The sequence below is a fragment of the Beta vulgaris genome, chromosome 3, assembly GCF_026745355.1.
Source record: "Beta vulgaris subsp. vulgaris cultivar EL10 chromosome 3, EL10.2, whole genome shotgun sequence".
NCBI classification, from domain to species: Eukaryota; Viridiplantae; Streptophyta; class Magnoliopsida; order Caryophyllales; family Amaranthaceae; genus Beta; species Beta vulgaris.
In genome coordinates, this window is record NC_079204.1 from 1971531 (window position 1) to 1996347 (window position 24817).

Genomic DNA, 24817 nt, shown 5'->3' on the forward strand with positions numbered 1-24817 from the left:
CAATAAAGCTCTTGAATGAATCTATCATTGAGCAAAAAGCTATCCATAATGGTTCATAATGGATAACCCAACTCCTTAATGTCCTCAGTCTAGGGCTCTAACTTCTAAGGGTTATTGCCAGGACTTGTGACCGTATTTCTGCCAGATTTTGGCGGTTTTTTGTCCAGTTCTGATCACACCTCCAGCAATCGCCAACACGAATGTAAGTCCTACAGGAACTGGCAACATCTCTGAGGAAAAGAATCAAGGTATGTTAAAACGAATCGGATAGGTCTCCAAAGCATTTGACTGTCACAATGGATGTAAATGTCTTTGTATCATACAGCTCAGGATGTTGAACAGAAAATGAGGCAGTAAACATGAGAAAAGATAGTGCAGTCAACAAGAAGGGAAAAAAGAGATGCATTTCCTTTTGTTTCTTCTCTAGTTTAGTGAAAGAATGGCCCAGGTTATGAGGACCACTTACTAGCCACTACTTTTATTAATTATATCACAAGTAACTAAATTAATATTCTGTCATGTTAGATTTTTCTTGACATAGGTGACAGTGGTGGTTTATAAAGAATTCAAACTTCAAATGACATAAATTGACTTAACTCGTTATTGACTTGGTCTTGCATTAAGTACTTTTATGTGCCTACCAATATCTTTTAATATCCAATATATCTGATTTTCTAATATAAGTTCTTCAAAGTAGCTACTTTGAACTTTAGTCAAGACTTTTTTTTGTTGAACATGAAAATTTGTCTACCTTAACCTTACTAGAACTCATAGTCTCGTATAAAGAATATCTAATTTGATTTGTTACCCAATCTTTAGCTACGTAATGATATATGTATGTTCTCTTACTTGGAAGTCATGGAAGAGTAGTAAAATAGTCTATTTTAGAATGTCCCTTAGATTTAGAAATAAATTACTATAATTGTATTTTCAGATGTGATTCTAGTTTTTTTTGACATCGAGGAAATTTGCATTAATTGAAAATTAGAGTGCAGCCTAATGCTAATACAATCAAACAGAAACAACTATCACTGAGAAAAACTACATTAACTCGTACATGCTTGGTAAAGAAAACACTAACTACTATGTGTCCAGTCCGAAAGAAGTTTGTCTTGAGCGATGACGGGTGAGGTTGGATATTGAGAAGAAATCTCTTAAGATACAAAATCCTAACAGTCTTCATAGAGAGATTGTCGAACAACACCTAGTAGATCCCAATGTCTACTAGATGCGAAATCCCAAGGTCCTTGATGATCCTCTTGGGATTCTTCTGATTCAACTAACAAGAAAGTCATATTCTTTAGTGACCTCTGACCCTGCTGCGAGGGTATCCGGAGTTCAATTACACTAGACATAGGAAATTCTGATCCTAGTTAAATGTACACGTGAAGAGACAATGTGGAGGAGACAACTATTATTGAATTTTTTTTTTTTTAGTTTTGGGAAATTCTTCACTAAGAAATGTTGGGAGAATATGACTATTAATTCATATGGGAGGGAGTATATCTTCAAGTTTTTGCTACCAACTTAATTGCCTTGAATTTTGCCGTTTTCATGCTATAAAATATTATGGACGGTTAAATTAAACACGAAATTCTTGAGAAACTTATACTACTTTCATTTCATATTATTTGCAACGATTAGACATTTTCTACTCACATTTTATGTCAAATCGTTGCAAATAATATGAAACAGACAATAGTTTCTTTTTTGTAGAAAAGATAGATATAAAGAATTAGATCATACGAGTATTTTTTATCACTGTAGAATAAACATCTGGACACAATCTATTCTATAGTATGAAGCACCAAAACATTCGAGCTTAATTACTTCTTTCCCTGTATAAAAAAATAAGATGACTATTTATAATGAAACAATTACATAATTGGCAAATTTAGTAATTAATAGAGGTAGATTTAGGGTGCTTAATTAATTGATGAGCAAGTTCTGTTTTTGTGACATATGAGTACACCTGCTTTCTTTGTCATTGAAGCCACTAGTGAAGCTGGTCGTGCACTTAAGCTCATGGCCTTAGCGTATAGTAAGGATGATTCATTTCCAGAATTTACAAATTTTGCTCCATTCAAAAATAAATCCCCTTCTGATCTCCAATTCCATTTCTTCCATTCTTTTTCTGATGCATTTTCTCGTTTAGTTACCTGTTACAAAAACCATGTCCGATCATTCACGTTGTTAATATTTGATTATGATACATTAGGCGGTCGCACTGAACGGATATGGGGACAAAAACGAGTACAGGGACATAAAACGGCAAATCTAAAAAATTATAACTCAATGGGTATGACCGTATGAGATGCTATTAAGTTAAGTATCCGTGTTACATATTACGTAACTTGAGTTTGGAACATGTTTGAATATGATTCAGACGGGGTAATCAAGTACGTGTTAGCTTTGCTAAGTCTAGGCACCCATGGTACAAAGTTTCTTTTCGAGTTCTTACATTAATTGAATATGTGGATGTTCAATAATTTGTTTTGGAGACTTTATATTGGTAAACTGATCCGAAATAGAGTGTGTATTTGATAAGCTTTAGCCAGGAATAGTAAATGTTGCAACTAAATTGAGACGAAAAAGTCACAAAGTTGAGGATTGGAGAATGAAGATCTTTCACCTCTTTAGTGAACCGGTTGTCAGGAGCTAGGAATCTATTGCCTTGACTATTGATAGTTGGTTCTGCACTTCCTCCAATAGCGTACATCTCCCATTTCGTGTAGTCATTATTCACCACATGAAAATATCCATGTCTACACCTACAAAAGGATAGAATTCATTGAAAATGATAATACATACATATAAACATTGCACCAACTCAAGATAAAACATATATATATATTGTCAGAGGACCAACTCAACCAAAAGCTTAAGTTGATGGTTGGAGTCGCAGGAATAGTTAAAACTCTTTCACGCCTCCTCACACGATTCCACTTAGAAAGGAGGTGTGGATGAGATTTGAACCCGTGACATTTATGTTACGATTGCTCCGATACTATATTAGAGGACAAACTCAACCAAAAGCTTAAGCTGATGGTTGGAGTCCCAGGAATAGTTTAATACTCTATCATATATATGTACATGTACAGGAGTACAAACAAAGCATAAGCATATTAATAATTAGCTAACATATATACCTTGGCATTCTCTGAACAAGGCCTTCTCCAAAATGATTATAAGCTATAGTAACTTGCATGTTCTTATCTTGTTTATGATTATCATTATGCCCTAAGAGCATGACCTTGTTATGATGGCTCATGTAATTGTTAGATATAGTTATCGCGGTCGAGCCACGAATGGCATCAATCAAGCCATCAATGCATCTAGATAGAGAGCAATGATCCACCCATATATGGCGTGACGAAATGATGGATATCCCATCACCATCTGATTTACTTCTCCAACCATAATGAGTTGGGGTGTACCTCACATAACCAATACCTCCTCTTTTACAATCATGTATGTGTATGCCATGTATGATGATGTTGTTGACATCTTCTATGACTATACATGCTCCATCAGCAATATGCACATTAGCTCCTCTTCCATCAATGGTTTTGAAGGAATTAATCAACAAAACTTGTTGAAGTTTGATCACCATATCCTTAGCAAAAACTATCCATAATGGTGCATTTTGTATGACTCCATATCTTAATGTGCCTCTTTTAGGGTTAATAGCATCATCACTAGGATCTTTTACTATATAGATTTTGCCCTTTTTACCTCCTACAGCATTCTTACCAAAACCTATGGCACAATCAGCTAATTGTTGGCGATTTTCGTCCCAATTTTTGTCACATTGCCAGCAATCGTCGATAGGATTACCGGTCTTGCACGAGTTTGTGGCCAAATTTCTCCTAGACACATTGATAGCCCTGCAAAAAGAATGGACAATAATGTTGTAAGTAGCCTTATGAGAGTTATGAATGTTAATAGCAAATAAAAGCAATTCTTGCATTATTTCTTGAACTATTAGGGTTCGTTTGGTAATGCGTAAAGTATTCTCAGTGTAAAATGATTTTCATGGAAAACAATTCACAATGAAAAACATAATTCCAAAATTAGTTTTCCGTTGTTTGGTTTCATGTAAGAAAAATGATGAAATTAAAGGAAAATGAAAGGGAAAGTAAGGAGGTAGTGAGAGAAATGTACAAAGATAAGGAAAAATAGTTTTTCCTTCGTTTGGAAAGGAAAATGGTTTTCCATCATTAGGAGAGTAATTTTACCCTAAGGAAAAATGGTAATGTAAAACTGAAAATAGAGGAAAACGGTTTTCTAGAAAAACGTTTACGCCCTACCAAACGAAGCCGTAGTATTAAATTTTCGACTTCGATTAGGATTATGTAAGTGTTAATTTAAATGTTATGTCATACTCTTGCACTTGTTGAGCTATTACTTGAGGATTTGGAACATGAATTGATTGAATAAAGGTGGGAAAAGATAGGACAGTGAACAAGAAAAGAAACAAGTGATGCATTGCCCTTTTTTCTAGGATTTGGAGTAGCATATTGGTATATTGAATTAGGAGAAGCAAAGTTGTCATGAGGAAATATGAAAGAATTTGTTGGAGATTATAAAGGGGTTAAAAGATTGGTGAAAATAATTAGGCTGGAGATGGGATCATCATGTATGTGACATAAAAGTATATGATATATGAATGAGTATAGTTTTGATATGCAGCTTGAAAAGAACTTTGTCAACTTGATCATTAATTCTTCATTGACTTAAGACGCATTTTTGATGTATAGAATGCTTTTTTTTGCTATAGATTATCTAAGTTATTCATAATCTTAAGTTTATTTCTTGACGTTTTAGGCTAAATCAATCTAAGAGAAAACATATAGCTATATACTTAATCAAGAAATAATAATAGACACACGCGCACACACGAGGGGTGTGGGGGGATGCGGGTGTTGGGGTGGGGGGAGGGTTAGGGGTTAGGGTAGGGTTAGAAATTAGGGTTAAGATAGGTTAATTATGGCTAATTAGGATTTAATTAGGATTAAAACTAACAACGTTGATTGTCATTAGTCATTAAGGATATGTGGGTGTATTTACATAAAACTGCGAATGTACCCTGTGAATTTTGAAAACATAGGAATACCTGGTGAATTATTTGAAAACTCGAAGGTACTTAGTGAAAAAACTGTTTAATGAACTATGATGTGGCTATGAGAGAATTACGTGATTATATAAAAACTTGACGATACAATTTTTTTCTCACGTCAATATATCTAAATATGTCATCAAGTATTACTTCCCTTAAACCATGAATGATCAATCAAGTATGTCATCGAGGATTAGGTGTATCTTCACCTTTAAACATGACAACAGCATGAAGAACTTAGTACGAATTTTTCACAAGAGCCTGCAATCATCACAAAAACAAACAGTAGAAGTCGACGACTTTGACGAATGGAGTAACTTATTTCATAATTAACTCAAAGTGTAAGATGTATTCTTCTTCTAACCACAAGTTTTGCTAGACAAACGTGTTAAATTAGACGTTATATTCGTTCGATTAAGCATACATGCATGAACTTAGCTTCTTTAGCATAAACGAGGTGGGTAATTCGCTACATAATATAATACAAATTATGCACGTTAAAGACGTTATTTCCTGATTCCCACGTGGCAAATATATTAACGTATTGTATACTTGTATCAACTATCATGTATAATGATGTGTGTTGTTATGTGATTAAAGAAATGTAGGGCATACAAACAGGAATTCAAGGAAATTAAGTTCGCATTCGTGAGGCATGAAAAGAATAAGCTTATGGATTTTCTTGTAGGCTTTTAAGTCATAACTCTGCCATTTTAACCAAAAAAATAAAAAAATATCAATTCCCTTCGGAAAAACTATTAGTTGGCTTTAATTTATGAATTTAGGATAATACAAAAAATAAATTGGTGCACGCCAATCACTTTTCATGTCACATAATCTTCATCATGTGGATTTGGTTGATGGACGGTTATTTCCTTGCTCTTAAAGATGTATAATTCTTTCACTAATTTTTGAACTTGGGCGAGTGAGCGATTCCTAAATGTTGAATAAACTAACAAATTTTCTCTTATCTGTAAACTAAAAATCGGTTGAATGAAGTTATGCACAACACATGTGAGTGTACCACATTGATATAAGAAGATAAATGATTTCACCTTTTAATGTAAAGGGCTACTTCATTATTGTCATATAATTTTAAGGTGGAACCTCCTGAGTAGAGGTGGGCACGGGCCGTGCCGGGACGGCCCATGTGCCAAGCCCGCGTGCCTCGTGCCACAACGTGTCGTGCCAAAACGGGCCAAGAAATGCTCGTGCCGTGCCGGGCTCGTGCCAAGTTGTAAAATCTAAGGCCCACGTGCCGGGCCGGGCCGGCTCGTGCCGTGACATCGTGCCTTATACAAATTTTAAATATTATGAAATTTTAACCAAAATAAGCGTGCCAACTTGCGGGCCGGCCCGTCGTGCTCGTGCCGGGTTCGTGCCAAACTTTTAGAATGTTGTTCATGCGTGGCCCACGGCCCACCACTCGTGCCGGCGTGTCGTGCTCGTGCCGGGCCGGGCTCAAATCATGTCGTGTCGGGCTGGCCCTCGTGCCGGCCCGGCCCATGCCCAGCTCTACTCCTGAGTATCAGGTACTCTTTATAACATAAGTTGGCTATATGAGGCCCATTGGGGCCAAGAGCGCAACAATTCGAAATTGGGGAGAACTTGTTTGGATCGTATAATGAATCAACTTAAGAACTCATATTTGGCTTGATAAAAGGCTTGATAAGTAAGTTATAGGGACGTTAAAAATAGTTTTTTAGACTCATACTGATAAGAATTTAATGAAATCTATACTAATATATTAAAAGGCGTGCATAAACCAGGAACGGAGCCACGTGGTGCTTTCCCTAAGGAGTTTTAGTTCATGTAATCCATGTACAATAAAAAAAATTAGAAATTGCATAGTATAGGTTTTGATCCCGTGATCTCAAGTTCAATGTACTAAAGTTTTAACCACTCGACCAAGTTGTATTTAGTGTTATCATATCAAAGTAAAATATTAATAAATGAAATTTTTTTCTTACCCAGGGCATTGCCCGGGCCTAATAACTAGTTCTGCAATTAAAATGAGTATTTATAAACAACTGATACACAGCAAATCATGCAGGAGAAGGAAAAAAAAAGATGTGCTTGTCTTGCATATAAATTACATCCTAGAGAAACAGATTTATTATTAATCAAACTGTTGTAAACAATCAGTTCAGTTCAGTTCAGCTCCATTATTTTATAACCATTTTGTTAAATATTATTATTATGTTGGTATAATTTATTTTACTAATTACTCTTTATTATTATTATTATTATTATTATTATTATTATTATTATTATTATTATTATTATTATTATTATTTATTTTTATATCATTATTATTATTATTATTATTTCTATATATTATTTTGTTTATTATAGCTTTACTCATTATTATTACTATTATTATTAGGAGGAACATGGTTTAGGTCAAAACACAAATAAACCCACGTTTTTTAGCCCATAAACCAATCAAATCGCGTCAAAACGGTTTATGATGCAATTTTCGCGGTCCGATCCAATCATTATTTTTATTACTAAATATTATTATATTATTAAATTTAATTATTAAAATAGTAATATTAATTTACTTCTTAGATATTATTGTTATTATATAATCATCATCAAGTATTAATATATTAATACGTATAATATAAAATAATTATTATTAATTATTATTATTATCAATTTATGATTATTATTATTATTTATTTATAACTATCATTTAAAAATATCCAAAATACTATTAATATTATTATTCATTATTATTACTTATCATTATATATTATTTAATATTCATATTATTATTGTTTAAATATTATTTATATATTTATTACATTCAATTCAATTCAGTTCAATTCAATTCAACTCAATTCAGTTTAGTTCAGTTTAGTTTAGTTTAGTTTAGTTCAGTTCAATTCATTTCATCTGTTTTATGCTGAAAAGAAGAGGCCTTTAGTATAGCTAAAGATTGTTTAGCTTTGCGCCAATTCTCCATTAGAGAATTGAACATTCACAATTACTCTGACTGTGTCACACTAATTGACTGTAAGACACATTTTTATTTTCTTTTGGTGAAAATCTGTAAGACATTAAAACTAACACCAATTTGTCGAACACTGATTAATTTATTTGATTAAGAAGTGACATTATTTTCCCACTATTAAAGGTAGAAAAGTAGTACAAAATAGAAGAAACTAAGCTGCCAGACTTATTACAAAGGATCAAAACATTAGACACATCAAAAATTAAAGGTGCCTTCAAATGGTATAAGTAGCTTTCTTCTTGATAAGTAGGTCAATGAACTTCATAGCAACCTTAAATGAATTGGTAGCAGCTAGAGCACTGATACCAGCCACTGATATATGCTGTTTACCAGCCACATCCGAAATACCACGGAACACGATAACTGGCACTCCATTAGTAAGCGATGCCTGCACCAAATCAAACAACGGAAAATCATATATCTTTTCATCTCAAAATTCATTTTAGCAATTTAGAGTTGTACGTAGTCCATAGTGAATAACTGAATATAATCGGCCAATTAGGAAAAGTGTTCTCCACTGAATATGCGAGTAGGAGTATTTTAGTAAATTTACTTGGCGCGGGCCACATACCAATTCTTCGTCTCTGCTCAGTGGACGACAAGTTCTCCAATTAACCTTTTTTTATAGAGGGATTAGGAGTTAGGACTAGGAGTATAAACTTACGTGTACAACTGCAGCACTTTCTTCGTCTACTGTTGAAACGCCATGTTCTTTAATAAGGAATTTTGCATACTCAAGGTTAGACATAAATATATCAGATGTTGAACCTCTCACTCCATATACTACTTGTGGCTGATAAGGCAAACAAGTAGTTGCATTAACGCACCTATCCAATTTCACTCCCTGTCATTTTTCAAGAAACTCGTAAGTTATATATTACCTAATAATTTCATTACAGCAACACAAAACGAAATAAAATCATCAACATATTCACCTTGTGGTTAAAATTTCGATCCGGATCTTACGATTCTACAATTAGGAAAGACTTTACTGATCTCGATCCTACATAGGATCTTTTGATCTTACCCAACCATAAAAAATCACATAATAGGATCTTAATATAATCTTACGACTCTACGATCCTATTCTATCGTAAAAAAATCATAAAGCAATTTCACATATTATATTTATTCTATTAGATTTTGGTTACATGTTACTTAAATCTTATAGTGTTGAGAAACTATCACCATTTTTTAATGAAATAAGTCATTATTAATTTGTGTAAATTTTTAACATGAGTTTCTTATCATATTCTAGCATAATTATCTCTATTTTACGGAATTGTAGGATCTTACTATCCGATCCCACCGATTCGATTCTACCAACCCTTACGATCCAAAGTAGGATCTGGATTCTGGTAACATTGCAACAACCGATATATACCCATCTATAATAGGTGGGTAGTTATTCAAATTAAATTTCAATCAGGGTGAACCTAGCAGCCGTTATATAATTACATTCAAGGACATTTTTACCCTTATTAGATCACGACAAAGGGTAAAAATGTCAATATATTTAGTAAAGAACATAGTCAAGTGAATAAACACAAATTTGTAATACCTGAAGTTGGGAAGCAAGTTTGTACCAATGAGGGTCAACAGGAAACCAATATTGCTCTCGCACTTCTTTCCCATCAGACAAGAGCTCTACTGGTTCTGGAAGTAATTTTTCCAGTAAATTCTTTCCTGGTCTTGGAAGATTGTACGCCCCAAAATCCAACTGCTTTTCATCCGTATCTGTTGCTCCAAATTCCTTTACACAAACAACACGTAGAACAACGCGATTTTATCATCAAACTAGTTACTTCCTCCGTTTCAAAATAGATGTTACATTGTTGACTTTTCCACTATTCATGAATGAGGTTTGACCATGCATTATTTACTATTAGGTAAAATCAAATGTTATAATGTAATATGTTGTTGGATTTGTCTTAATGTATATTTTCAGAAAATCAAAATTTTATACTTTACTCTAATACATAATTAAAGATATTAGTAGTCAAAGTAGTGCCTCGACAAGCGTTTTAGTCAACAATGTACCATCTATTTTGAAACGGATGAAGTATTAGGTAGGCCCGAGCTATACCTCGGGTAAGAAAAAATTTCATTTATTAATATAATACTTTATAATAATTAATAATAACACTAAATATTACTTAATCTAGTAGTTAAAACTTTGGTATATGTGCTTGAGGTCTGGGATCAAATCCCTATATTATGCAATTTATAAATTTTTTGTTTACGCACGCCTTTTAATATATTTGTATAGATTACCAGTTTAGAGTATGAAAGCACAATAATTAATATTCAAAACGCCTTGGGTGGATCAGGCTCACAATAATTTATTGTGCATTCAAACTGTGACTTTATCACACAAATCGGACTTTATCAGAAATACCGATTATATTATACGAAAACTGAGTATATTAAAAAAACGACTATAGCATACAAAAACTAAGTATATAAAAAGTGATTATATCATATAAAAAACCGACTGTACCAAACGAAAACCGACTATCAAAAGAAAACTGGTGCACAATAAGTTATTGTGACTCCAATTCATTCAAGTTTTTGTGATTAAAATATTTGTTGTTGTCTTACCAGCCATCTCCAGGAGCTGGTGAATGCAAACTGATATGGAATACCAACATCACCAACAGACATCGAAATATTAGCGCATCCGGCCATGCCATAGTAAACTAGCCCCTTGATATTAAAGTTTTGTAAAAGAGTATGTATGCCAATTGCTGCATTTACCTGAGGAAATTAACCGGAAAAAGAATTAGGATAACATAAAGTTTTGTATACTATACAATTTGCAAGGGTGGTTCTTGACCCATGCAATCACGGCGATCGAAAAGGGCCTTAAAATATAAGGACTCCAAAATATATATATGTACAATTGTTTGAACAAAAGACAAAAGAAAAACATTTGGATCAGTAGTGAAAATATAAGGGAAGGAACAATGAGAACATAAAATTCATCAAGTTTTGTTGTTTAAACTATTGAAGATAGTCGCCGCTAACTGTAAATAGTCTAAATACTAATCTTATATAATCATAGAAGTAGGGAATATATGACAAGAAGTACAAAAAAATGTTAACCATTTACGAAGTTGATTTATAGTGATTTGAGTTGACCAAGCATGTTGCAAAACTGTGCAATTAACGTGCATAAGATCTAAACTTATGTGAATGATATAATCTTACAAAAGTAACTTACTCCTTTCTCTCCTGTTACGACATAAATTACTTTTACACCTTTGATTGTCCCAACATTGAATTTCCTACCTGATCATCAGCAAAAAAAATAAAGTCAAACCAAGTTCACAACAACAAAATTTCAAGCAAAAGATACATTATTAACAATAATTAATAAGACATTAATAATACTTGTACCCCCTTCATTTCCAAATAGATATAATTCCTATATAATCCTATATTGTCTTTTACATAATCCTATATTATCATGTGATCCAGTAGCGGATCTTGAAATTTTTGCTACTGGGGGCCGAAAAAACATCAAATTACTATATTTGTAAAAAAACTAAAACTATAATGCAGAACTTGAACTACTAATATTTTAGGTTTTTTTAGTAAATATTATAAAAAAATTGATATTCTGAATGTATATATGGGGACGAATCTAACAAAACAAAACCCTATATGACTATATTGTGATCCTTCTCCTAACTACTAGCTCATTCATTTTTCTTTCATTCTTACTATTACATACGCTTTTATATACTTCTAACAACAAGTCTTGTGTAAGACCGCCCATTTACACATACTTCTAACAGCAAGTCTTGTGTAAGACCGCCTATTTACATTATAAGATCGTAACTCATAATGTTACGATCTAAACTTTTTATGAAGAAGAGATGAGAAAATTAAAATACCGGCGATTTCGACGATTGGATGATTTTGTGTGGGAATAAACAAGCCAGAAGCATGAAGGGGATTTCCTTCAGCGGGAAAGGCTAGAGCAAGTCCAAGATAAGAACCTCGCCTGTTTATACTGTCCACAACTTCATGTAGTGGATGATTGAATTTCAGCTGCATACTCTGCTGCACTTGCACTAGCAGCATTATAGCCATTGCTAATATTATTGCATATTTAGAGCCCATTATGTTAATTGGGTAGATGATTTACTATATGATAGTATAAAGTGATGGTTATATTTTTTTGCAAGGATGTAGAACTACGATGTGATGAATATATAATCTGAATATGTGATCTCTCATTGATTGTTTGACGTGTTGTGGTTCCAACATGAAAAACGTGACTCTGTAATTTTCGTATTATATTTGCAGTGGAGTAATTTTACGGTCGGCTATCAACTAACAATAATTTCTTTTTTCTTCCCTACAATAATGCATCATGCATGGTGCTTTTACTGCTTTACTGCAAAAGAAAATTTGATTAGCAAAGATAATTCGCTCTGTCAGAGCACCAATTCAATTAAAAACGAAGTGTGGATGTAGTATAGGTTGTTCTCATATTCGCAGTTAAATACTCCACTTAAAGAGGAGGGGTAGATGAGATTTGAACCCATAACCTTTATGTCACGTTGGCTCGGGTATTATGTCAGATGACCAACTCAACCAAAAGTTTAAGTAAATGGTTGGAGTCTCAACCTCTTAGAAATAGTTTTATACTTTATCAGACTCGAAAATCAACTCTTACTAGAATACTAACCTGCATAACATAACAATATTAAAGATTGAATATGGATAATATCCTAAAATTCGAAATAATAGTTCGCTAACCTACCACCTCTACTTCACTACTTTACTCCAATATGCTCTTGTTACATATAAAAACAACTCTATTTTATACAATCATGTTAGGTAGGGATTATGTGAAAATGACATTTTTGTATATATATTTATGTTTGTAGTGGGGTTGTCAAGAGATTTTAAGACTACTTAAAAATTTTGTCTCATAATATATCTTATAGGCCGGTGAGTTTTCCTAGCTCGTTGATGATAAAAGATAATTTTTGACTTTGTAATGCTAATTGACTACTTCTATTATTGCAATATAATTTTAAGATGAAATTGCTTTTGATTTCATACATTCACATTCCTCTCTTTTGTTCTCTAAATAAAGTTACTCTTATTATTGTTTGCACCTCTATATTTATATTGTTAGGTCATGTTTACATTCTACTCATTTCACAAAAAATTGAATTTAAGTTAGTTACAATAAATTTCAAATAGTTAAGATAAGTTTTCTAAAAATATATTCAAATAAGTTCATGTAAATTAAAATAAATTTATATGAGTCAAAATCAATTAAATAGAGATATACAACATATAAAGATAATCCTATTATACTTTTCTCTCTCCCCTCTCTCCTCTCTACTTTCAAAACCCTAGCCTCCATTGTTGATTTTTAAAGGGGCTTCCATCGGTTTTTACCGTTGGAAAGCCCCCACCTTTGTTTTTTTTATTTGTTTTAGGTTCCAATAACGATTTCTCACTCGAAAGAAGGGTTTTCGATCTCCTTCGTAAGAAAAGGTTTTTCGATCTCCTTCGAAAGACAAGGTTTTTCGACCTCCTTCGAAAGACAGGGTTTTTCTCCTCTTTTAGAGGGGGAATTTCTACAGGTTACAATTCGGGGATCTAATGGATCGCCGTGAAATTATTTTGTTGGTGAAGAATTATGCGGGATCACAAAGGTTATCAATTTTTCGAATACGGTCAGATGAATCCGACGGAAATCATCCTCACGACTACAAGGATCGTTAGATTGTCTCTCCAACAAGGTTGTACTTTCCAGCGATATAAGCGGGAGATGTTCCACATTGCAAGATTTGTTTGACGATCGTAGTTTTTATGAAGGAAATTTTTGTTTGATTCAACTTATGTATTTGTTTGATTCGATTGCTTATGTAGATGTCGTATGACTTTTTATTGATGAAATAATTTTACTATTCAAAAAAAAATTAAATAGAGATATATTACACGTCCTTAACTCTTTTTTTTATGAAAAAAACTTCAATGATTGAAGTATGTTAATTGAACTCTTCATCCTTAGTGATTCAATTAATTAACCTGCAAATTTACTAAGGTCCACAGTGACAAGTTTTTAATATGTCCTTAGCAAACCAAAAAAACAAGTTTTTAATATGTGCATCCACCAATAATGTAGTTGGCAAAAAAATGTTACTATGTTAAAATTAATTCAAAAAAAAAAAGATACTCCCTCCATCTTAGAATAGCAATCTGAATATTTTTCTTTCATATTTGTCCTAAATTAGTTTCAATGCTTCCATTTTGACAATGTCTCACTATCACTAGTAGAATAATTGCTAATTGCAGTTGTTCTTAAATGGTCTATTGCGGCGAACTACACACCGCCGCAAATCAAGGCGCAACAATTGATAATCTATTGTTGCGGTTCTAAAACCGTAGCAATAGGTACTGGTATAGGTCTAAAAAAAATGCACTTTTCCATCAAATTTTAAAAAAATAATGTAGGAACAAAGCAAAAAACTATTGATTGAAAGTAATGACAAAGAATGCCTACACAGAAGTAAAAGAAATGAAAGATACAAAAAATCCAACATATAAAATAAAGACATTAAAAAAAAATACTAAAAAAAAAAAGAACCAAAAATTAGTAACCCTAACATCATATTGAATCTTAAAAAATGAAAACAAGAACAATCAGGAGTGTTCGTGTTGGCTTCGGGTTAATATCAACCAAAAATTACATTTAATTTCTGAAAAATAACCATCACAATCATTTACAACTATTTAATTATCAAACTGTAGATTAATCAACTATTCTTGAAAGATTAACAATTATCAATCTATTTTTCGAACTCAATAGTCCAGTAAATTGCACATTAATTAGAAATTCAAGCAAAAATCAGTTATTACATGTAATAACTAATATTATAATATTAAATAATAATATTATTATTATAAAAAAATGAGTAAACGAATCTGGATCCGGGTAATAATTTAGGACCCTACCTGAATCTATAGGGTCCAAAATTTGAGGATTCAGATCCGTAAAAAATAGATCTGGACCCACGGATTCGAGTAGGGTTCATCACCCACTGCTATCTCTAGTTGGACCCTTATTTATTGTGTGGCGGTCGAGGAGGAATGATAAGTATTTAATAGGTAGATGTGCTAGATACATATTTTCGTGAAACAGATATTGTTTATGTATATGACATATATTGTTTGTGTATGTAAATATATTGTTCGTGTTTTTTCTCTCTTATTTGTTATACGAAAAATAAACAATAATTTTACATATACAAACAACATTTGTTACACACAAATTTAATCTACCGATTATATATTTATCAAATCTGGACGATCGAGTATCGTTAATAAGAGATGGCAGGATGGGCCGGGGGCGAAAAACGACACGAGTGTTTGATTTTGCAAGATTGCATATTTGCATTATTGCAAATATTTGATACTACTAGTAGTATTTAATATTTGCATATGCCACAAAAGGTTGATGAAAGATGATAGCAAACGGACAACAAACGCTTTAATAACGGACTATTTCTTGAACGTGCCAAGCTTTTTTAATACTGATAAATTTTTTGAATATATTTGTGGGATTGTTATTCGAATTTTTTACTTGAATAATACAAAAGTGGGTTTTAATTTCCAAAATATGCCCAAAAAAAAAAATCCCTGCGTATCGTCCACGTAGGACGGCACGCGAGAAACTGATTTTTTTTTTTTGTTTTTGCCCACATAAACTGCTACTCACAGTAGCGGTTTATAAATATAAACCGCTACTCTGACTAGCGGTTTACTTGGGCAAAATATTGCAAGCACAAATTAAACTCTGCTACTTGAGTAATGAACCGCTACTTGAAGTAGCGGTTTACGCAACACACACCAAAAAAAAAAAAAAATTAAAACCCACTTTTACATTGTGTAAGGAAAAAGCAAGAAATTTACATGGGTATATTCTTGCTTCGTATTTTTAATTTCTTAATATTGTCATGGGTATATTCTTGCTTCATATTTTTATTAAAGCATTATCAATTTTCACAATTCTTTGTTACTTGCGTTGTTTCTATTTCAGCAACAAATTCATTTTTTATTACTTGCATCATTTACTATTTTTGATTTTTTTTTTTTTTTGAGGGGATACTATTTTTGATAATTCTAATATTACTTGCATCGCATATGTTTTTGACAATATATTCTCTTTTCCTCTCCTAACAAAAGCAAGAGAGGAAACAAAAAATTATTATAGAATAATTGCTTCTAATAACGCAACATTTTGACCTCGCAACCTTTTGATTATTTCTGAATAATGCAACCTTTATACCCAATTTTCTTTGAGTATGATAAAATGAAATTTTACTTTAAAATTTGGTAATTTCTTTCCTTTTATAGATTCTAAACCCCTTTATATGCGACCTTTTCACCAATTGTTCACCATCAAGTGTTCAATTTTACCTCTTTTATAAATTTTATCCGATTTTATCCTACTCAAAGAAAATGGGATGTAAACTATAAAGGTTGCATTATCTAGAAATAATCAAAATGTTGCATTATTATTTCATTATTTGCGAATGGTCAAAAAATTGTATTATTAAAAGCAAATATTCTAATTATTTTTAGGGGACCAAAGGAAATTTTCAAAAGATTAAGAGGGCATGTTTTATATTTTTTACCTATTTTTGAAAAACTACGGCAAAATTTACCTTAATTTTTCAAAAAGAAAATTAAACTTAGGGTTGTCGTGGCCGCTGCCTGAACCCCCAAATTTCCACCACTGGCATATAGGATTCCTTCTTATCTCTCTTCTCACCTTGGTCTCTTTTTACAGAAAAAACGATGCAAATAATAATAAAAAAAAAAATAGACAAAGTATTTCTGTAACGTACTTATAAACTTCTTATGCTTCCCTTTTTAACTCTTTCCATCGGCCCTCAGCTTCATACTGTAAGATAAAAGGTTCTTTTTATACGTCCAAATCAAAAGTTCTTCACAAACTATTAGAATAGGCGATCTAATTTTAACATAAAACTGGACAAGCTCAATACTGAATTCTTCTAACAACCACATTCCATTTCACTCTATCCAAACACTAGTCATCCCTTCTCTTCTCCTTCCTTTGTTTTCTTGATTCTCAAACTACAACAAACACTTTCAAAAAATAACGCAGCAGTTTTATTAAACGGGTTAAACTAGTCACTAAATGTATTAAACTAGTCACTGAATGTGTTAAAGAATATCATTACTAAATAGATTAAACTGATCACAAAATAGATTAAACTAATTCTTAAATAGATTAAATTAGTCACAATATTAAAATAAAGGTGGCATGTTCTTTTTAATATTAAACTTGAACCGTGTCTAATTTTAAATTAAAAATAAGCGGTCTCTTACAAAACCAGCTCAAAATTGTTTTAGTGCTTTTATGTTCAAAAGTTTCCAGGCAAACTCTTAGCCGTTTGTCTAGGCTATAATATATTAATGAATTACAACACGTGAAAATCAACTACAAGTAGTGTGGTGTGGCGATCGACATGTTGATAGAAGATGGTGTGGCCGTGTGGGGAGAAAGGCCGAGCAATGTGGCTGTTTTACAGAGATGATATGAGATAACGTAGCTGTGGTCTCGAATTTCCCATTGCAACTTGATGATAGCACAAGGACATGACATAGCGCTTTGATGGTGAAAGCGAAACTTAAGTTATGTTCTATCCACTTAATTTCAAGAATCACATCAAATCAGATCGAATTGGAAAAAATCCAGACCATATCAGATCAAAGTTCCCTAATTTTACTTCCTACGTTTCTTTTTACTTGCAACGGTTTGACTTTTACACTATTTACCAACTCTACTTAAGTTATGTTTGGTGATTTATAGTAAGGAAAAACATATTCATGTGGGATCTTGTTAGATTCGTCTGAACATATATTTTCCGAATATAAACTTTTTATAATTTTTATTTATCGGTAATTAAACTTATTGATGGTTGAAATTATCCATTGACAAGCGTGAAAATCAAATTGTTGCAAGTAAAAAGGAACAGATGAAGTATTTACTAATTACAAAATATATCTAATTTCGTACTAGTAATAATTAAAAAAAAAAAATTGAAATCTAGATGTTGGAACAAATTCAACAAAACCATATGAATATGTTTTTCGCGTAAAAATGTAGTCAAAGTTCAATCATATTACCAAACCAGATCGAAACAGAAATATTCAAACTATACCATATTATACATAGAAAATTCAAACGAAATCATCTTATTCAGGTAAAGAGAACACAACATAAAAAGACTATTGAAGGAATAATTTTTTAAATGTTGGAGGTTCTTCTGGAAATATTACCCCCTCGTTAGGAATGTTAAAAATAACTAGAGTTAATTACTTCTATAAAGCAAAACAACACACAAAAAATGTGAACAAAGAGAACAAATCTGCTAATAAAAAGATGTAAAGTACTAACTGGGAGATTATATTCATTCCCAACACAAATCTACTAACAAACTAGAGTACCACTTAAGCAATTGCATCTTTTTCGATTACTGAAAGTTTGTAAATAAATGTGAGCTTGAGATATGGAAGTAATTCATGTGATAATTTCATCATGTATCTTTTGAAATATTAAAGGTACATTTCCTTCACCTAAAAAGACAAGATTCATGTCTAATAATTATAATTAATTCATATAAATTCCAACTAAAAAGACCTAAAACGTTTAGATGAATCCATATATAAGTTCCAACAAGTTCAATGCCCTAAAATAAAGTTTCGATAAGTTTTAACAAATTCCAATAGCTTGAAATTATATGGTTACAGGTTGAATTTCTCTTATAAAGTTTATCTGCATTTTAAGACAGGAACAGGCAAGGGCCAATCAACTCCTTGCAATCGCCGCCTCGACGCCTCGCTGGCGAGCCAATATCCAAATGTTTAAATTTTAATAATGTACGGTGTTCAGTTAAAATAAGTAGAACAGTACATGAAAGATGGGTAGCCTCACAAAATCTTAGTAGACTTAGTTCCATTCAAAGATAACCCTCTAGGCCATTGGCAAACTACTATTAGACAATAAATGTAGGGAGGGATTAACTACGTTCAAATAATAACAGTAACACCAATTTATAAAGCCAACAAGATGACTAAACAACAATATATTCATTCAATTGATTCAACTTCAAGAAAAATTTACCCCATAAAATAATACTTTCACATGTTGTTAGCTATGAAGATCCTCAGCTTCGCCATTCCAGGCCCCAGTCCTGATTATCATAATAAGCTTAATAGGCCTTGTCCGTGGGCCTCGTGGCAGCCAATCAAAGAAGCTTCAGTCCACCCGTCACATCGTCAACCATGTCAGCAGGTCCTACAGCGCCAATGTTATTTAGATAGACAGGCTTAGAGTTTATATAATAAGTCGTCGTTGGTGGAAACTTAAGTGCAAGTAGCATTTTGTTAGAAGAGGAACTTCCTAGGAAACGTCATTTCCTATGGTTTTGTCAACCGAACAACTCCATAATCTATCATTTCATAGGAAATTCTGCTTCCCATGTTTTTGTAATTTTAACCAAACAAGCATTAAGACAATGAGCAGTGGTGAATGGTGATTGTTACGACAGCAAAAGCTAATACGTACCTAGAACAGCCATGACAGTTCGAGAATCTGCAGCAAAAGAAGCAAGAGATCAATGGACGGCATTAAAGAGGTAGACAAGTAAAACATCTACGGTTACATTCGAGAAGATCTAAATAGGCCTAGACTTTCTTCCAATATGGAACAACTGACATATGTATAGTAGTCACAGCATTGTTCTAACGGTTACAAGCCAAATCGATTTAGTTTGTTAAGTTGCAGCTTGCACTAATAATAAAATGACACATGCCTAATAAGAGCTATAATCAACTTTGATTATTCATCAAATAAAGAAACCATATGATCTATACTGGTATTAAATGATTCAGCATCTTACTTGGCGCTATTTGAGTTCTTCCAGCGTCTATTACAATATGTGTAGGTATATGAACTGACTTAGCCCTTCCCTGCATTTAGAAGAAACATACAGCGAGTAGAAAATTAACAATGTTAAGCGGAAGTTCAGAAGAAGAGCACCTTTCCTTGAGCAAAACCCAACAAAGAGAAAGGGGAAACAAACAGTAAAACAGCACATCTCGTGTAGAAAACAAAAATTTACCACAAAAGCTTGAAGCACGGAATTACAAGACCAAAATTAGTTATTGCCTATTGCAGAGCAAATACAGAAAAAAAAAAACCTAACTGAATTACCAAATAGTAGTTGCATACTAGCAGTACTCATTGTTCTTCTTTTTGGTTGTTTTCTAACTTTAAGCTATATAATTGTGGCAGAAATCAGAAAACGTAATGCATAACTGAAGCATCAACAAAGGGTAAAGACACCTAAAAAGAAGCAGCTTCACTGAGCAGGAGCAGAGACTACAAGTCCTGGAAAAGTCAAGATATCAACTTTATCAAGGAGAAAATTAATTAAAGAGAAAGAAACAACTTCAGGAGATTTAGGCCTCTTGACTCTCTGATTCCAACTTCAAAACAAAAGCTAACATGGTGCTAAGCTGAGAATATGACAAAATTAAAGGTCTGGCCGAACTCAATTTATCTTTGCTAAATTTAACTTATTTTTGCTCAACTGAACTCATTATTGCTTAATTGAACTTAATTTTGCTGAACTTAACATTATTTTTGCTAAACTTATTCTTGTTGAACTTATTTTTGATGAATTTAAATTATTTTTGCTGAACTGAGCTTATTTTTTGCTTAGCTAAAACTTATTTTTGCTGAACTTAGCTTATTTTTTGCTCAACTTAACTTACTTGGCTGAACTTAACTTATTTGTGTTAAACTTAACTTGTTTTTCCTGAACTTAAGTTAATTTTGCTGAACTGAACTTACTTTTGCTGAAACTATTTATAATAAGTTGATTAGAATAGACCCTAAGATATCAACTTTATCAAGGACAATGACTAAAGAGATAGGAGATAGAAGCAACTTCTGGTGAGTCTCTCTTGACTTTCTGCCTCCAATTAAGATAGCAGTTAACATAGTGCTAAAATGAGAATGTGACAAAATCAAGAATCAGCAAATAATTAACTTAAACTAATGTAAAAGACGGGATTTCACCCAAACCCACTCCCTCAAAAAGTATAAAACCATGTAGATCAGGTTTCACAAACTAATGGAGTTCTTCTAAATTCCACAGGCTACTGGGCTTCAGTATGAGCAAGTACGGCACTGAAAAGAGCAAGGATATAATGACTATCTATACTATAGTTCATAATTAACATCAAATATTTTGAAAGAGAAAGCATCACCATCCAAAATTAGGACATGGGCAGTCATCATTGATACTGAAAAAGCAAATCCATGACTCACGAGAAGACAAGTACAACAAAAAGTTCATCAAATATTCTACTGCAAATGGCATCATGTTAGGACACAAGCACTTAATATCGACAGTAAAACCATCAGAAGGACTCAATGGTACTAATTGAGTGTCATAACCTTACGAGGCAAGATAACTTTTAACCACAGAAGGCTATTACAGTGAAGAGCGCAATACAGCAAAAAACAAAAGAATAAAAGGAAAGGAGATCAGATATCAGAGTCCAAAGACATAAGGAAACTGATAAAACTCAGAAAACAAGTAGTAAAGAAGTAGTAACTCAATGAAATCAAGCAAGGACATCTATTAGTCAAGATCAATATACTAAGTAATCAACCAAGCAAGGCTAATACACATTCCCCAATGGTATTAGAATTGTACAAAAATACATATGATAAAAAATACAAAGTTCAACCTTTAAAGATTGAGTATAAGATGTGGATATGGTTAAGGAGTTCACCTCTGCTCACAAAAGAAGTGACTTGATGAATCTATGTAGACAGGCAATGAGAGGAGGGAGGGGGGAAAGGCAGAGAGCGGAATGTTCTTGTAACTTCTAGTAGATACAAATGGAGACAGCACATCCAACTGGACTCAACCTACAAATAATTTTGACCCGTTCTCACCTGTAAAGCTAACATATCTTCCTCGCTTTCAGTTTTGACAACTACTTTAACCTGCCCACACATCTCCCACCTGCATGTTTATAAACTCACAGTAAGTAGGGTACATGAATGTAAAATGAAAACTCAAATCAACAAAGAAGCTTGACAAGTTTACTAACCTATTTAATGCTTTTGGTGCCCGGTTATGGAGCTTCTTGTAAAGACCCAAGGTTGCATGACTGAAAAAAAAATACACAAAACTGACACCAAGAACACCATGATAATTAAAGAGCACTAGGGATAACTCAAACGCATGGTTTTCACCCACATAGAAGGGAAGAAAACAATATATACTCACAAATCTAGAATCTAGACATTGGAGCACACAATGAGATAACTGTCAAGGGACTAGACTGGCTAATATGCTTATATGCCACAAAGGGATGTTGTAGACAACAGCTTTCTATAAGACAACCAAATAGTCTTTGCTGCAAGATACCCAAACCACCACCATGCATGGCATACGAAACGATTCAGAAAAAATAAAATCGACAGGATGCAGCAATGACAGAATAGGCCTGTGGCACAAATTAGCACCTTCTTACTGCCTGAAATGACACTCAGAAATCCCCTTTATCATTCCTAATACAGTAAGGCTCCTAGAAACATGTACATGTCAATCAGACAAAATATGAGTAAAAACTAATGAGAATGTGAATGGTAGATTGCATGATCAGAGTTTTAGGGCCAATACCTGCATTGTGCGGCAATCTTTCCTTTCCCCATCTTCAAGTCATTCCTCACTACCAATACCTTTATAAAAAATAAAAATAAAAAGAACTTCATATCTTCGTGGACTTCTTACCTTTCGTAGACTTATAAACAGCTTAAGTTGCAACTATTTCCAAATAAAAGGAAGGAGTAGAAAGGCAATGCACCATTTTAAAATCTTGGAGAATGTCAGCAAGCTTTTCAATCTCAAGGGGATCTTGGGCACGTTTTTTCTTGCTTCCACTACTAGTCACACTATCTTTAGATGATGTAGCTGAAACAAAGAATTGAGCAGGATGACGTGCACCAAAGTAGTATCCCAATGCAAGACATCCTGCTCCAACTAAAATTGCACTCAGCCATGTCAGAGCCATCATCATGAGGCCACAACACTACTTCGAGCAACACTTAATTTGTGTAAGCAGATAATAGCGACCTAGAAAATCAGATGAGTTAATTACATACCACCAATCAACCCAAATTTTGTTCGAAATACGATAACAAAAACATAGAAAGCAACGACAATGCAAATACAATAGCCTCATCAGTCATCACCAAATCAAGCTGTAGTACAATGTTAACAACACAAAATTATATTAGATGCTTACGCCCTCCTATGAGCTTGACAGTCGATCTTATTAAACATACTCCCAAGAAAAGCTACTCCGGAGTGACAGGAAAGTATCCGGCATAAAATCACAATGCTAGCTACAAATACAACTCCTCATAACATGAATTAACATTTAACAACCTAGATGCTCAAACATTTTACTACTAACAAAACCTCTCAATCTACATCCATTACAACATCATCAAACACTGCAATTACTGCATAGTGCCTCGCCTCTCGAATTCGCTACGTCTATGTATTACAATAGTGCAATACGTCTATGTATTACAATAGTACAATATATTCACAAATGATACTAAAACCTACATTACAGCTAAGACAAACACCTTTAACCATGATTTACTCATAATATCAGCAAAACTATAGTAAATTAACCAAATATATATTATATACTTACATAATAACTTCAATATTTGCATCAATAAAGCATAAACAACCGCAATCCAGTGTTCAATAAATCAAAACGAAAAACTTCAGATTCTTAACTCTTAAATTCATGAACTTATGTCCTTATGATTCAACAATAAATTAAGCTAAGATGATTAACAAGAAATCGAAAATTTGCAATAACAAATTAAACAACAATATAATTACATACCGGTGAGAGTGAATTAAATTTTGCAACAGCGAAATAAAATTGGAGTTAGAAATGCAAAAATAATAGTACCTATAAAATTATCGTCATCATCAAAAATAATCTTGTGAATGAATAAAAAAAGCTTGAAGATCAAACGGTCATGAGCATGCAAGCTCAATGTGGGGAGCTCGAGGAGAGGAGAGAGAAAATGGTGGTGAGAGAGGCGGAGTGGAAGGGGAATAACTGCTGTTAAAGAATAATGGTGGATTCTGAAAAGACTGGAAAAACCAAATGAGTTATGATCCGAAAGTCCGAATCCGAGCCCATTTTAAGATCTTTGAGACATAGAATTGACTTGGTCATCTTCGCTTCGATTGGGGATAATCCCAATTGTTGACTGTTTTCGCAAAATAATCTCAACTTTTATCGATCTTAATATAATCTCAAACTTTTAGTCTATTACCCCCATCCTTTTTGTTTTTTTATGGGTTTTGATGGTAAATTATGCAAGAGCATCAAAGTAAAATTTTTGATAGTAAAACTACTTTATCAAACAATTAGGCATGATCATCAAAATGAAGTTTTCAATAGAAACGAGTATCAAAATAAAGTTTTAGATAGTGATTAGGAAATTAGATAGTTAAAGTGTTAAAGAAAAGGTCGCCCAACCATTTGATTATGTTTTA

The 24817-nt window shown here is 32.9% G+C and overlaps 3 protein-coding genes across 4 annotated transcripts; all 3 read right to left on the reverse strand.

Moving 5' to 3' along the window:
• Positions 1 to 1843: 1843 nt before the first annotated feature.
• Positions 1844 to 4844, reverse strand: LOC104888002 (probable pectate lyase 5). 2 transcript variants are annotated; one of them, XM_010672807.4, is made up of 4 exons: positions 4386 to 4844; positions 3150 to 3887; positions 2633 to 2771; positions 1844 to 2159 (listed from the first exon to the last, which is right to left on the reverse strand). In XM_010672807.4, exons 1-4 carry the CDS (start codon positions 4553 to 4555, stop codon positions 1926 to 1928), a joined length of 1281 nt encoding a protein of 426 aa, XP_010671109.3. In that variant the 5' UTR covers positions 4556 to 4844; the 3' UTR covers positions 1844 to 1925. The 2 variants fall into 2 exon arrangements, with proteins under 2 accessions (XP_010671109.3, XP_048496734.1); XM_048640777.2 differs by lacking the exon at positions 4386 to 4844 and having other exon boundaries at positions 3150 to 4249.
• Positions 4845 to 8219: 3375 nt separating this feature from the next.
• LOC104888004 (bark storage protein A) lies at positions 8220 to 12345 on the reverse strand. The gene is made up of 6 exons (XM_010672809.3): positions 12038 to 12345; positions 11362 to 11429; positions 10740 to 10895; positions 9700 to 9891; positions 8803 to 8982; positions 8220 to 8526 (listed from the first exon to the last, which is right to left on the reverse strand). The coding sequence occupies exons 1-6, from the start codon at positions 12264 to 12266 to the stop codon at positions 8353 to 8355; spliced, it is 999 nt and encodes a 332-aa protein (XP_010671111.2). The 5' UTR covers positions 12267 to 12345; the 3' UTR covers positions 8220 to 8352.
• Positions 12346 to 19234: 6889 nt separating this feature from the next.
• Positions 19235 to 24435, reverse strand: LOC104888003 (uncharacterized). Its single transcript, XM_010672808.4, has 8 exons — positions 24222 to 24435; positions 23091 to 23359; positions 22907 to 22965; positions 22332 to 22391; positions 22174 to 22243; positions 20102 to 20171; positions 19768 to 19794; positions 19235 to 19497 (listed from the first exon to the last, which is right to left on the reverse strand). The coding sequence occupies exons 2-8, from the start codon at positions 23301 to 23303 to the stop codon at positions 19448 to 19450; spliced, it is 549 nt and encodes a 182-aa protein (XP_010671110.2). The 5' UTR covers positions 23304 to 23359; positions 24222 to 24435; the 3' UTR covers positions 19235 to 19447.
• Between the last annotated feature and the right edge of the window lie 382 nt (positions 24436 to 24817).

What these genes read in the sequence shown, in the direction of transcription:
- LOC104888002 (XM_010672807.4), bottom strand. Translation starts at nt 4,555, where the DNA reads ATGACAACTTTGCTTCTCCTAATTCAATATACCAATATGCTACTCCAA. An exon ending in ATAGCTCAACAAGTGCAAGA is followed by an intron (nt 3,888 to 4,385) that starts GTATGACATAAC and finishes TTCTTTTTGCAG; the next exon opens with GGCTATCAATGTGTCTAGGA. An exon ending in ACAACCGGTTCACTAAAGAG is followed by an intron (nt 2,160 to 2,632) that starts GTGAAAGATCTT and finishes TTTTTGTAACAG; the next exon opens with GTAACTAAACGAGAAAATGC.
- LOC104888004 (XM_010672809.3), bottom strand. Translation starts at nt 12,266, where the DNA reads ATGGGCTCTAAATATGCAATAATATTAGCAATGGCTATAATGCTGCTA. An exon ending in CCAGCTCCTGGAGATGGCTG is followed by an intron (nt 9,892 to 10,739) that starts GTAAGACAACAA and finishes GTTTGTGTAAAG; the next exon opens with GAATTTGGAGCAACAGATAC. An exon ending in AACTTGCTTCCCAACTTCAG is followed by an intron (nt 8,983 to 9,699) that starts GTATTACAAATT and finishes GAAAAATGACAG; the next exon opens with GGAGTGAAATTGGATAGGTG.
- LOC104888003 (XM_010672808.4), bottom strand. Translation starts at nt 23,303, where the DNA reads ATGATGATGGCTCTGACATGGCTGAGTGCAATTTTAGTTGGAGCAGGA. An exon ending in GCACCAAAAGCATTAAATAG is followed by an intron (nt 22,244 to 22,331) that starts GTTAGTAAACTT and finishes ATAAACATGCAG; the next exon opens with GTGGGAGATGTGTGGGCAGG. An exon ending in AAGATATGTTAGCTTTACAG is followed by an intron (nt 20,172 to 22,173) that starts GTGAGAACGGGT and finishes TTCTAAATGCAG; the next exon opens with GGAAGGGCTAAGTCAGTTCA.